We start from the raw sequence: 12,774 nt of genomic DNA, 5'->3' as shown, positions 1-12,774 counted from the left end.
AGTTAAATGTACTTTTTTGATGGTTCGTCTAGAGCCACCTGCCAAAATGAACTTCTCAAATCAATATTTGTTAAGTATTTCATCCCCTCGAACTTTTGAATTAGCTCATCGATGTTTTCCGGGTGAGTTCGCACGGGCATGATAATCTTATTTATCTGCCGTGCGTCTAGCACGAGACGAACTTTTCCTCCCCTTTTCGAGACAACATGAAGCGGACTACAGTATGGACTCGTCGAAGTTTCGATCAGATCCCATTCAAGCATCTGGTGGATTTCCGCATCAACTGCCTTTCGTTGGTGCCATGGTATTGGATAAAAAATACGGAAGAAAACTTGGTGTGGTATCACATCTAAATGGCATGTGTATCCCTTGATTACACCAGGTCTTTCTTGAAAGACTTCATGATATTCCTGTAGAAGATCGTATAATTGCTTTCTTTGGTGTTGTTGCAAATATTCAGGTTCTTGCACCTTTTCATATACCATAACTTCAGGGTTTAAAACTGGTTGCAAGTAATTAATTTGGTAATACCGTACAGGTTTGCTATGTATCCACTTTATTTGCAGCTTTCGTCCCTGACAATACTTTCCATGGGTACTATATTCCCTGAGAAGATTCAGTTGATGTTTCTGATCCATTATTGTAAAACTGGCACGGCCTAGAGAAAAATCGATATGCCAATTTCTCTCTCTAAATTCATCTATACCCAGGATACAGTCCTCAACCAATTTTTTTATTACAAGGAACGTGCAATTTATAGCTACATTTCCTATATCTAACTGGAGTTGAGTCTGCACTTTAACCTGAGAAGACTTACGACCAGTAGGACCTGCAATTCTACAACACTGAACAGGAAAAATCGGTGGATTTGCTTTCTGAAGTATTCTTTGAAATAACTTCTCAGAAACGACATTTACTGCTGCTCCTGTATCTAAAGTAACTTGCACAGTAATGCCTTCAATTGCCGCCTGAATTTTCGCAACAGGTTCAGTGATATGTTCCTCTTGACAAGGCATCATATCCTGCTGAAGTTCTTCTATTAATAATTTGCCATCATTGTACCGGAAAAATTTGACGCTCGAATTTTCGCCCCTGAAAACTTCCTCGACTGCACCGTCGGGGCTTCTGACAGTCGAGTTTAGTTTGACGATTGTCCATTATTAGTAGATGTCTGCTCCGTTACGTCGGTTATTATTGGTGGTCGATTTCTCCATTCATTTGCATTATCATTTGGTACCCAACCTGAAGTTTGTGGTTGGTTGTGATATTCTTGGGTTGGTTGCTGATATCGGCGTTTTTGCTGATAATTCCCTTCTTGATAGTATCCTTTCCTCTTCTTATTATTCTTCCTCCATTTCCGTTTATATGTTTGTTCACATTGTTGGTCATGATTACACTGGTCGGGATTTTCGTTACCAAATTTCACGTTTTTCTGGAAATAATTCACCTGTGGGTTTGGTGAATTGTGTGCAAAAGGTTTGTTTCCATACTGTTTGTTGTTACTATTGTATTTGTTAGGTTGGTAACTTGGTTGGTTATAGCGCATACGAGATTCTTCGAACAGAATGTCTATTGAATCCAGTGTGGCTAGAAAATCTTCCACATGTTGTTCAGGCACATGTAGAAGTTTTTCCTTAACTTCAAGTGGAAGTTTGCGCTTTAATATTCGAATGATATCCTGCGTCGGGATTGGTTCATTCCAGTATTTACTTTTATTTATATACTTCTCGAAATACTTTCTTAAAGATCCATTTTTGAAAGAAAAAGGTTGTGGATTAAAAACTTCCTTACGTAGTCTTTCTTGTACACCTTTATTCCAGTATTTGTGCAAGAAAACGCGTTCAAATTGGTCATAATCTTGACACCAATCGGATGCTTCTGACGCCCACATCGATCCATCTCCATGTATGAATCCTGCAACGTACATAATTTTTTGTTGCTCAGTCCACATTCGCGGCAATATCCCTTTAAACTGCTTGATAAATACCACGGGATTGATCGACTTCCTTTCGGGAATAAATATCTGGAATTGACGATATTTAAGCATTTTTTCTTCATTCATAGTCACAGGTGTATTCTGGTGGCTACTACGCGGTGAATGATAATCTCGATAATTTGTTTCTGGTTGATTACGTAAATATGCACCAGTACATGGACATTGTTGCATGGATTCGGTTTCACTGGTTTCATCAGGAATAATGTCTGCTTTTGATAAACTGCAAGTAGTATGTGCCCCTCTAGTATTAACTAGACCCTGCTGGCATGCTTTTAATGTATTTTATATCTTTGCTTTCCAAGCAGGAAATTCATCTCCTATATTCTCCTTAATCTCTTTAACTTCTGCTTTAAGTTGTTCTTGTGCAGCTTCGTTGTTAACTTGCACGTTAGAAACCGTTTCTTTCAAGGTTTTGTCAACATAACTTCGCACTGTCTCGGTTTGCTCTTTCGCCCAATCTTCAATGTCCTTAGAAAATGCGATCTTATGTTCATTGAAAAGTTTCTCTATGTGTTTCTCGCCTTCGAGACTGAGAGTGTCTATCCTCCGAGTAAGCTCAATGACAGCTTGCTCGTTATCGTGCTTAATTGTACTCACGTCTTGCGCAGTAGTGTTCTGTACATGAATAACTTCCTGCACTTGATGATTTAGTGTATCTTGACGACATAAGATGTCTTTGTATTTGTTTGTTAATTCCTGATACTGTTGTTCTTGTGTAACTATGAGTTGTGCCTGACTGGTAATCAAGTGACTCTGCTTTGTTTCCAAACTCTGGAATTTTTCAGTAATCTTATCATTTATTTCTTTCAGTTTATTAGATTGCTCCTGAGCCAAATTAAATTGCGCACTCTCCAATGCCTGGAATCTACGATTCATGTCGTTTGCAAACGTGGATTGTGCCGTTGTAAGATTAGATTGCGTGGTTTCCAATGCTTTAATCCCTTGTGTTATGACAGTCAAACTTGACATCAGCTGGGATAACAAATCGGTATTCTCAGCAATTGGCGATTGCACTGGGCTTAATGAGGATTGTACCGACACAATTTTCGGTACAGTCATTTCGTTTTCGCACGCGTCTGTGTCAGAGATGAAATTCATGTTGTTTGTTGGTTGCTGCATATTTCTCTGGACTTCTTTCGACATATGAATGTTGGAACTAGCAACCGTTTGTGTCGACGGCGTGAGCGCATTAATTATTGCTGGTTGCTCAGCCGTAATCGACATATCGCTAACTACGGCGGTATTAAATTCTGTGGCACTAGTTGACGATGCATTCACACTATTTAATTCATTTTGTGGTATTGTGATGCATGCTTGCTTATTGGCTTTAAACACAGATCTCGTTATCACCATGTAAATGAGCAATTGACAGTTTCTCCTCTAAATAAGTCCCACAAAAGTGACTATTAAACTTTTACACACGCAAAAACGTTAATGTCCTAATGCTGTTAATGTACACTTTACAATGTGACACAAAAACAGTGCATAGATAACACATAAAATGTTGTCTTACTATATCTACTGAAATACTGGAATTCTAGTAAAAGTAATATAGCAACTCTATTTATACTTAGAAAATTTCTACATGAGGGGTCACTACAATGCATAAATGCTCAAGAAAGCTAGTAATTCAAATGTTCTGGCCTTTTTGAAGTTTCTGCTGGGCTGCTGGGACGGCGCACTCGTTCTCTTCACAAGATACTCCCGCACGTTCAGTTAGCATGAAACATACAAAAGGACCATAATGTAGTTACTCTATAAGACTAGACATATATACACACAATGAAACATTACTTACTAAATTACTAACATATTTGTATTGCAGGTTCACTATGAGTGTTGTATCAGGATCGTGTCCTGTCTAACGGTAGACATTTATAACGACTCCTCTTATTACTAGGCTAATTACTGTTTAGCTCTACAGGGCCATTATACTGAAATGTTTCCCCACACCACCTAGTATTGTCTTTCTATTTGTGTGAGTAACTGTATGTCCACTGTTGTGGGTAAATACATACAGCGTACACAGGGCGGTGTGTGAAACTGATGGCGACTACACGCTTCCGCTGTTGTAGAGATCTGCTCCAGATGCTGCAGATACCATGTTGAGCTGAAAGTGGTAACCAAAATACGGAGAAATATTCTTCGGGGGTCTGTTGCATAGCAATCAGATTGCTTTCAGTTCTGAGAAATGTCCAGTTACTATTGTTGATTTGAATGATCCATGAAGTGACTTCTTTTCCGAAGAAAACATCGAACTATTTCACTAGAACTGAACGCTCCCGTCGGAACTGTTCTCAACTGGTGTTTATTAGTAAATCACAATAGCAGTACATCGCTGGGTGTATAATAAGACGTACCTTCTTGAAATGAACAATATTTTATTGTTCTATTAACTGATTTCCTTCCATATGCACTTATATTTTACAATGTGAATCAAAAACTCGCAATGGCGTCGATTTTTTACATCACAAGAATGGCTCTCCCCTACTAAAAATTACTCTTAACCAGGACAAACAAAAACTATATCCTAAGAATAATTATGTGAGCACTGCCCGCCACAGAGTAATAAACAATATCTTTGTCTCTCTCTCGCACTGTCACAGCAAGTTACGCTGCATGATACATCATAGTGGCCAATTTTTTTTTTTTTGAGGTATACGGTTGTCAGTACCTGTAGGAAAGCAGCAAGTCCTGCTGACACAGTGCCCATGATTAAATCTGCGATCGGCCTGTTGCTGCCCGCAACACTCAACACTGACAACTACTCTTTGACTGTACAGTTTGCAGCCTGAGAACAGTGACTTACATAATAATTATTTATTTTAGTCTTTACATCTTAAAATATTATCCTATATAGTTTACTTAAACATGTATTATTATTTTCTACTAATTGACTAATGAGAAACACCGTAAGATAGCAGAATAGTTGATAATTGCTCAGTGTAAAGTCTGAGCTCTGTTGCAGTTGGTCTGCTTGGTCCCACCCATAGGATCTGAGCAACTCGTGAATTCGAGCAACTGAATGCAGGGAAGTGCAATAGGAGTGCTGTTGTTCTCTATATACATAAATGATTTGGTGGGCACGGTGGGCAGCTGTCTGCAGTTGTTTGCTGATGATAGTGTAAGGTAAGGTATCGAAGTTGAGCAACTGTGGGAAGATAAAAGATCATTTAGACAAAATTTCCAGTTGGTGTGATGAATGGCAGCTAGCCCTAAATGTGGAAAAAATGTAGTTAATGTGGATGAGTAGGAAGATCAAACCTGCATTGTTCAGATACAGTATTACAAGTGTGCTGCTTGACACAGTCAAGTCATTTAAATATCTGGCCGTAATGTTACAAAGTGATGTGAGGTGTAATGAGCATGCTAAAACTGTGGTAGGGAAGGCAAATGGTTGACTTCGGTTTATTGGGAGAATTTTAGGAAAGAGTGGTTCACTTGTAAAGGAGACGGCTTGTAGGATGCTGGTGCAACCTATTCTTAAGTACTGCTTGAGTGTTTGGTATCCGTCAGATTGAAGGAAGACATCGAAGCAATTCAGAGGCGGGCTGCTAGATTTGTTACTGGTAGGTTCAAACACAACATAAGTGTTACAGAGATGCTTCAGGAACTCAGTGGGGATCCCTGGTGGGTTTTCGAGAAACACTATTGAGAAACTTTAGAGAACTGGCACTTGAAGCTGACTGCTGAATGATTCTACTGATGCCAACCTACATTGTGTGTAAGAACCAAGAAGATAAGATACGAGTGATTCTACTGCTGCTGATCTACATTGTGTATAAGAACCAAGAAGATACGATACGAGAAATAAGGCTCATATGGAGGCATACAGACAATTGTTTCTTCCTCGCTCTATTTGCGAGTGGAACAGGAGGGGAAATGATGAGTAGTGGTGCAGGGTACCCTCCATCACGCACCAAACGGTGGTTTGTGGAGTATCTCTGTAGATGTAGATGTGGACTCCATTGGTTGCTCTGTTGTTTTCCCTGATTGTGTCTTCAAAATCTGACTGCTTCAAGGCTTTACTGTTTTTGATTCAGAGTTGTATGTAATCCTGTGGGACTGGAGGAAATGATATGTGTTCAGAGTGCCGAATTCCTCACCTGTTCTGGCTCTCTAAGTGCTCTGAGTATTAAGGGGAACAAAAGGGTGGATGTAGCAGCCAAGGAGGCGTGCCACTGTTCTCAGATACTTCGGCGTGCCACAATCCCACATGCTATTGCCTCAATGCTGAGCTGTGTGTTAATGGGAAGAAGAGTGGCTGGAAGTGACAGACAATAAGCTGCATCTTATAAAATCCATGATGCGGCCCTGACATACCTTCTTCCACCCACACAGTCAGGATGAGGTCCTCTTCACTCCTCTTCACATAGGCCAGAGTCCTATGACCCATGACTTCTTGTCCCAGTGAGAGGATCCTCATCCATATAGCTCAGAAATCTGACAGTGGTTAAAGTTTGCAGCAGATGTGTTCTGCGATGTGAAAAACTGCACATCAGTCCATGTGTCATGGTTGATGGGAGTTTCCTGTGTCTTAAACATTTTAACCTTAGAGTGTAAACAGCAGAAAGTGATGCAAAGATTGCAAATGGTGCCTGTGCACAAGGTATGACAATAGCTGTCTTATGTGAGCATTTCTAAAGCGATGCGAAATTTACACATCTGCAGCCAGTCGGTCCGTACTTATAAGCTACCATTTATATCTTACGCTATCTTACTTTTGTGTTCTGTGTGATTGCAGTTGCACGACACACAAGAATGCAGCACACTACAGCATTAACTGCTAACCATCCTGTCGCGCACATGGACTGAACTGAGGGAAACCATGAAAAGCCAAATCAGGATGGATGAACACAATACAAATATTGTTATAGAAAAACATGTTGTACATTTTAGTAACAAAGGCAGTTGGTCTCACATTCATCCCATCAGCCGTATGACACCCACTGTTGGATAAAGGTCTTCTGGAGAATTTTCACGCATTACAGCTTTTTGCTATGTGCCTTTGTGTTGCCTATGCTTTTTTTATATATTATCTGCCTATCTTCGATTAGCTCATCATCTCAGTCTTTTCTTATCTCTTGGAATCTTGCAGAGGATTTAAAAGTTATGGAAAGTTCAATTTCCATAACACAGTCATTTTAAGTGAATCGTTGCAGGCTGATGACATGCGCTCCATGATAATTGGTAATTAATGGATCTGAAGATGACCTAAAAAGTGTCAAAAACTGTTATACACTAAAATAGAAAGTGACCTAGACTGTGCTTATCTTTCTATACATTGCAAGAGGGTCATGGTGCCCTGTGGACATTCTCTCTTCAGTTTGAATTTAGAATGTGACTTGTGCGTAAGACACCTTTCTTTCCTCTTGATTTTTTTTACCCTCACCCTCAGGACAAAAAGATAAATAGGAAATACTGCCTGTTCCTCTGTTATCAAACAGTGGCTACACTGAATGGTGTAGTAATGATGTTACAATAGGTTTAAAGTTGTTAGCTGCTGTGAAGATGATTAGTTCCAGCTCAGGCCTATCGGCAGCAGATAAACAGCACACTGAATTTTGTGGTCGCACAGAATTTACAGCGATCTGTGTCTGCACAAACTGACCGTAACTTATGGACTGACATTAAGAACTGTTCCTAACAGAAAATTGGAATTGGGCAGTGAGCTATGATTGGTCAGCTCAGTCAATACAAGTGTTGCTGATAAAATGTGAGGGTCTCACTGTTGAGAAATGCTAGGTTTTATTTCTTTGTAGAGTCCACATTGAAGTGAAATTTTGTTCTAGAATTATGTCCTTCATAAAACTGGTTAAAACCCAATTCACACAGAATGTGAACAGAACTTCAGTCAACAGTACATCAAATTACGGAGTGTTCACACTAGAAAGAACGTCAACACATCAGTTCATTTAGACCAGCACCAAACCAGTCAGAAGGTAGTATCAGCATTAAGGAACTAGCAGTGATAAAGTTTATCTTTGGCCAAAGCAAATTCCATAACAGACGTTCTTGATCAGTTTTGTATAGTACACTACTGTGAAGTGAAACATCATTTCAAAACATGGACATATACACACAAATACAAACAGTATTTATAAGGGAATAAATAGAGCCTGCTAACCTTATCAATTGTTTTTTTCCCCCAATCCAGCAATTAATGTTAAAAAAATTGTATTTTCCTCCACTAGAGCTGGCTTTTCACTCAAAAAATGGTTATTTAATGGAAATTGCTTCATCTATTGATGTTCTTATTTATATATGTTGCAGGTGTCAGCTCTGTTGAGTTATTGTAAAACGTAAATCATTTTTCGCCTCCCTTGAGGAAGAACATTCAGTGTAAAAGATATGCTAATTGCCATGGAACATTTTCAGTGTGTCTCGAGAAAGAGCAAAATAATTAAAATAAAGGCTCAGAATCACAAAACCGACTATTAAAACAAGAGTGAGCTGACAAAAATAGGTGGTTAACTTCCAACATCAGCAGGCGACGACATTGTTTTCTCCCCACCAAAGTCAACATCAATACTTTCTTCTTGAGGAACCTTGACATTGACATCCCATTTCAGCCTGTTCTGTTGTATGAATGCTTTGTTTTGAAAAGCATTGTGGAATAATTTGACATTCCAATCTGTCTTGTTCTGTTTCATCAAGTTGAAGCAATCTTAAAAGTTTCCACTCCGTGACAAAATGTGTTCCAGTAGTAGTGCTGTGCAATATATTTAAAGAGTGTGTGATCTTGAATTACTTTGGGTTGTTGAATTCTGTACATGGATGTTATGGCCTACTGCACAGCGTTCTTTCCCTATGTTTCTTCGCTCTACTTTCATTGCCCACTAGTTGTGAACAAAGCTCTGTGTTGTGCCCACAGCATTAGATGAAACCCCTGAGGACGTGCTGCGGGCCAGGTTTGCACAGTGCGGCCTCGAGATGGACGCCTTCAGCTCGCTGCACTATGTGGGCATCCAGACGGTGAACCAAGCTACTGATTTTGGGACCCTGAGGTTTGCCGTGCGGTCAGAATTGGACAACTCTTCTGTCAGGTCCCCACGGCCTCCTGCACTGGTCTTCCACACTCTGAAGGTAACATTTCTGTGCATGTAGTGTGCAATTATGATCCTAAAAGACAAATGCCAAAATAGGTCAACAAGATGAAGCTTGTGTTGCATACTTATTATTATGATTTCTTTTCTTTCTCAGACATTATGTCTGGTTAAAAATAGAAAGTGACGTGGATCTTCATCAAGCGTGACTTCCTTTTAACTGTACGGTATATGTTACATTGCATTTAGGAATTTTCGGGTAATGGAACAAGTATCAATAGTTGCATATTTCTGTAGTTGTATATATAAGTTTGGATGTAGCTGTATTGCGTTGATGTACTGGTGGGTATTGTGTGGTATGAATCCTGTAGTTGATAGTATAATCGGTATAATGTCAACTTTATCCTGATGCCACATGTCCGTGACTTCCTCAGCCAGTTGTATATATTTTTCAATTTTTTTCTCCTGTTTTCTTCTGTATATTTGTTGTATTGGGTATGGATATTTCGATTAGTTGTGTTAATTTCTTCTTTTTATTGGTGAGTATGATGTCAGGTTTGTTATGTGGTGTTGTTTTATCTGTTATAGTGGTTCTGTTCCAGTATAATTTGTATTCATCATTCTCCAATACATTTTGTGGTGCATACTTGTATGTGGGAACGTGTTGTTCTATTAGTTTATGTTGTATGGCAAGTTGTTGATGTATTATTTTTGCTACATTGTCATGTCTTCTGGGGTATTCTGTATTTGCTAGTATTGTGCATCCACTTGTGATGTGATCTACTGTTTCTATTTGTTGTTTGCAACGTCTGCATTTATCTGTTGTGGTATTGGGATCTTTAATAATATGCTTGCTGTAATATCTGGTGTTTATTGTTTGATCCTGTATTGCAATCATAAATCCCTCCGTCCCACTGTATATATTGCCTTTTCTTAGCCATGTTATGTGATCTAAAGGGTTGTAGAGGTAGTTATGAAATTGTAGTGCTGTAGCCGATGTATTTATATGAGTGATTGCTTTGTGTATTTTGCTAGTTTCTGCTCGTTCTATAAAGAATTTTCTTAAATTGTCTACCTGTCCATAATGTAGGTTTTTTATGTCAATAAATCCCCTTCCTCCTTCCTTTCTACTTAATGTGAATCTTTCTGTTGCTGAATGTGTGTGATGTATTCTATATTTGTGGCTTTGTGATCGTGTAAGTGTATTGAGTGCTTCTAGGTCTGTGTTACTCCATTTCACTACTCCAAATGAGTAGGTCAATATTGGTATAGCATAAGTATTTATAGCTTTTGTCTTGTTTCTTGCTGTCAATTCTGTTTTCAGTATTTTTGTTAGTCTTTGTCTATATTTTTCTTTTAGTTCTTCTTTAATATTTGTATTATCTATTCCTATTTTTTGTCTGTATCCTAGATATTTATAGGCATCTGTTTTTTCCATCGCTTCTATGCAGTCGCTGTGGTTATCCAATATGTAATCTTGCTGTTTAGTTATATCATTGCTGAATACTTCTGTTATCTTTAGTAATTGATTGAGTTGTTTTGTTGCTGCCAGTAGTTTTAGATCATCCATGTATAGCAAATGTGTGATTTTGTGTGGGTATGTTCCAGTAATATTATAGCCATAATTTGTATTATTTAGCATGTTGGATAGGGGGTTCAGAGCAAGGCAGAACCAGAAAGGACTTAATGAGTCTCCTTGGTATATTCTACACTTAATCTGTATTGGCTGTGATGTGATATTATTTGAATTTGTTTGTATATTAAGTGTGGTTTTCCAATTTTTCATTACTATGTTTAGGAACTGTATCAATTTAGGATCTACTTTGTATATTTCCATTATTTGTAGTAACCATGAGTGGGGTACACTATCAAAAGCTTTTTGGTAATCAATGTATGCGTAGTGTAGCGACCTTTGTTTAGTTTTAGCTTGATATGCCACCTCTGCATCTATTATCAGTTGCTCTTTACATCCTCGTGCTCCTTTGCAACAGCCTTTTTGTTCTTCATTTATAATTTTGTTCTGTGTTGTATGTGTCATTAATTTCTGTGTAATGACCGAAGTTAATATTTTGTATATTGTTGGTAGGCATGTTATGGGGCGATACTTAGCTGGGTTTGCTGTGTCTGCTTGATCTTTAGGTTTATTCGATGTGTAAGTGTATCAGGGAATGTGTGTGGGTCTGCAATGTAACTGTTAAATAATTTAATGATTTGAATATAATAGAGGGAAACATTCCACGTGGGAAAAATATATCTAAAAACAAAGATGGTTATAATTAATGATATGGTTTGCCAGCACTTTCATTTGGCAAGTAAAATCATCTTTGTTTTTAGATATATAAAAACAAAGATAATGTGACTTACCAAACGAAAGCGCTGGCAGGTTGATAGACACACAAACAAACACGTGTATATTTGTGTTTGTTTGTGTGTCTATTGACCTGCCAGCGCTTTCGTTTGGTAAGTCACATCATCTTTGTTTTTAGACGTGTTAAATAATTTAGTTAGATGTGAATGTGTTGAGGTGAACTTCTTTAGCCAGATATTTGCTGTTTTATCTTTTCCAGGGGCTTTCCAATTGTGAGTAGAATTAATTGCTTGGGTGACTTCATGTTGCAAAATTATCTCTTCAGGCATTTGTGGTATCATCTTGTATGTGTCTGTTTCTGCTTGTATCCACCGTGCATACCCGTTATGTTGTACCGGGTTTGACCATATGTTGCTCCAGAAGTGTTCCATGTCTGTTATGTTTGGTGGGCTGTCTATTTTAATGTGTGTTGTCTATTTTAATGTGTGTGTTATCTATTGTCTGGTAAAATTTCTTTTGGTTTGTGTTGAATGTTTGGTTTTGTTTCCTTCTATTTTCACTTTTTTTGTATCTTCCAAGTCATTTGGCCAGTGCTTGTAATTTCTGCTTCTTTTCATCTAACTGCTCTACCGCTTCTTGTTGTGAGATTTTACCTAACCTTTTTCGTTTTTTGTCTGATATTTCATTTCTTATAAATTGTGTTAGCTGTCCGATGTCTTTTCTCAGTTTTTCTATTCTGATCTGTAGCCTGTATTGCCATGCTGGTTTTGTGGGTTTCTTCTGTGTGTTGGTTGGTTCTGATCTCTGCCTAGTGTGTATATTTAGTGTAGTGAGTGCTCCTATATAAATCAGTAGTTGTAACTCTTCCATATTTGTATTTTCATTTATTTTGTTGTGTATGATTGTGTTGATAGTTGTTATTGTTGTTTCGACTTGTGGGTTATTTGGTGGTCTATGCAAGAATGGTCTAATGTCTGTATTTGTGTCTTTGTATTCTATATATGTCAGCTGAAATTTTTCTTCTATATCTAACGTGTGTGTCACTTCGTGTTCTATTTGTGCTTGTTCTTGTGGCTATCTTAAGATTTCATTTTCCTCTGATTGTTTAGTTGATTATTATTATTATTATTATTATTATTATTATTGTTGTGGCTCTTTTCCTGGTAACTTTTAATCTTTGATTGGGTGAGTGCCTATTGTGTGTTGTAAAGTACTGAATGTTGATTTTGCATTGCACACTGCCAGTAGTATCTTGCATGTACATCAGTTTAGTTATTTTGTTAATTCAAACATTGTATTCTGTAGACTGAATATGAGGGAGGTCCTGCATGGCTCTGTAATTAATAACAAAATACATTATTGTAGGAATGCAGCTTTTCCAGATGTTATCTGTAGATTACTTTGATAACTATTAATCATTTTTT

At 38.0% G+C, this 12,774-nt stretch overlaps 1 protein-coding gene across 1 annotated transcript in view; it reads left to right on the top strand.

Annotated features, from left to right (window-relative positions):
- Positions 1–12,774, top strand: part of LOC124550869 (zinc finger FYVE domain-containing protein 1-like) — a 102,050-nt gene that overhangs the window by 16,501 nt on the left and 72,775 nt on the right. The window contains exon 4 of the mRNA XM_047125616.1: positions 8,871–9,082. Coding sequence (XP_046981572.1) covers positions 8,871–9,082 — 212 coding nt within the window. The remainder of the gene's footprint in view (positions 1–8,870; positions 9,083–12,774) is intronic.

This window comes from Schistocerca americana, chromosome 9, assembly GCF_021461395.2.
Source record: "Schistocerca americana isolate TAMUIC-IGC-003095 chromosome 9, iqSchAmer2.1, whole genome shotgun sequence".
In the NCBI taxonomy this organism is placed as follows: Eukaryota; Metazoa; Arthropoda; class Insecta; order Orthoptera; family Acrididae; genus Schistocerca; species Schistocerca americana.
Note: the sequence above shows the minus strand (reverse complement) of the source record. Positions and strands in the feature narration are given on the sequence as shown.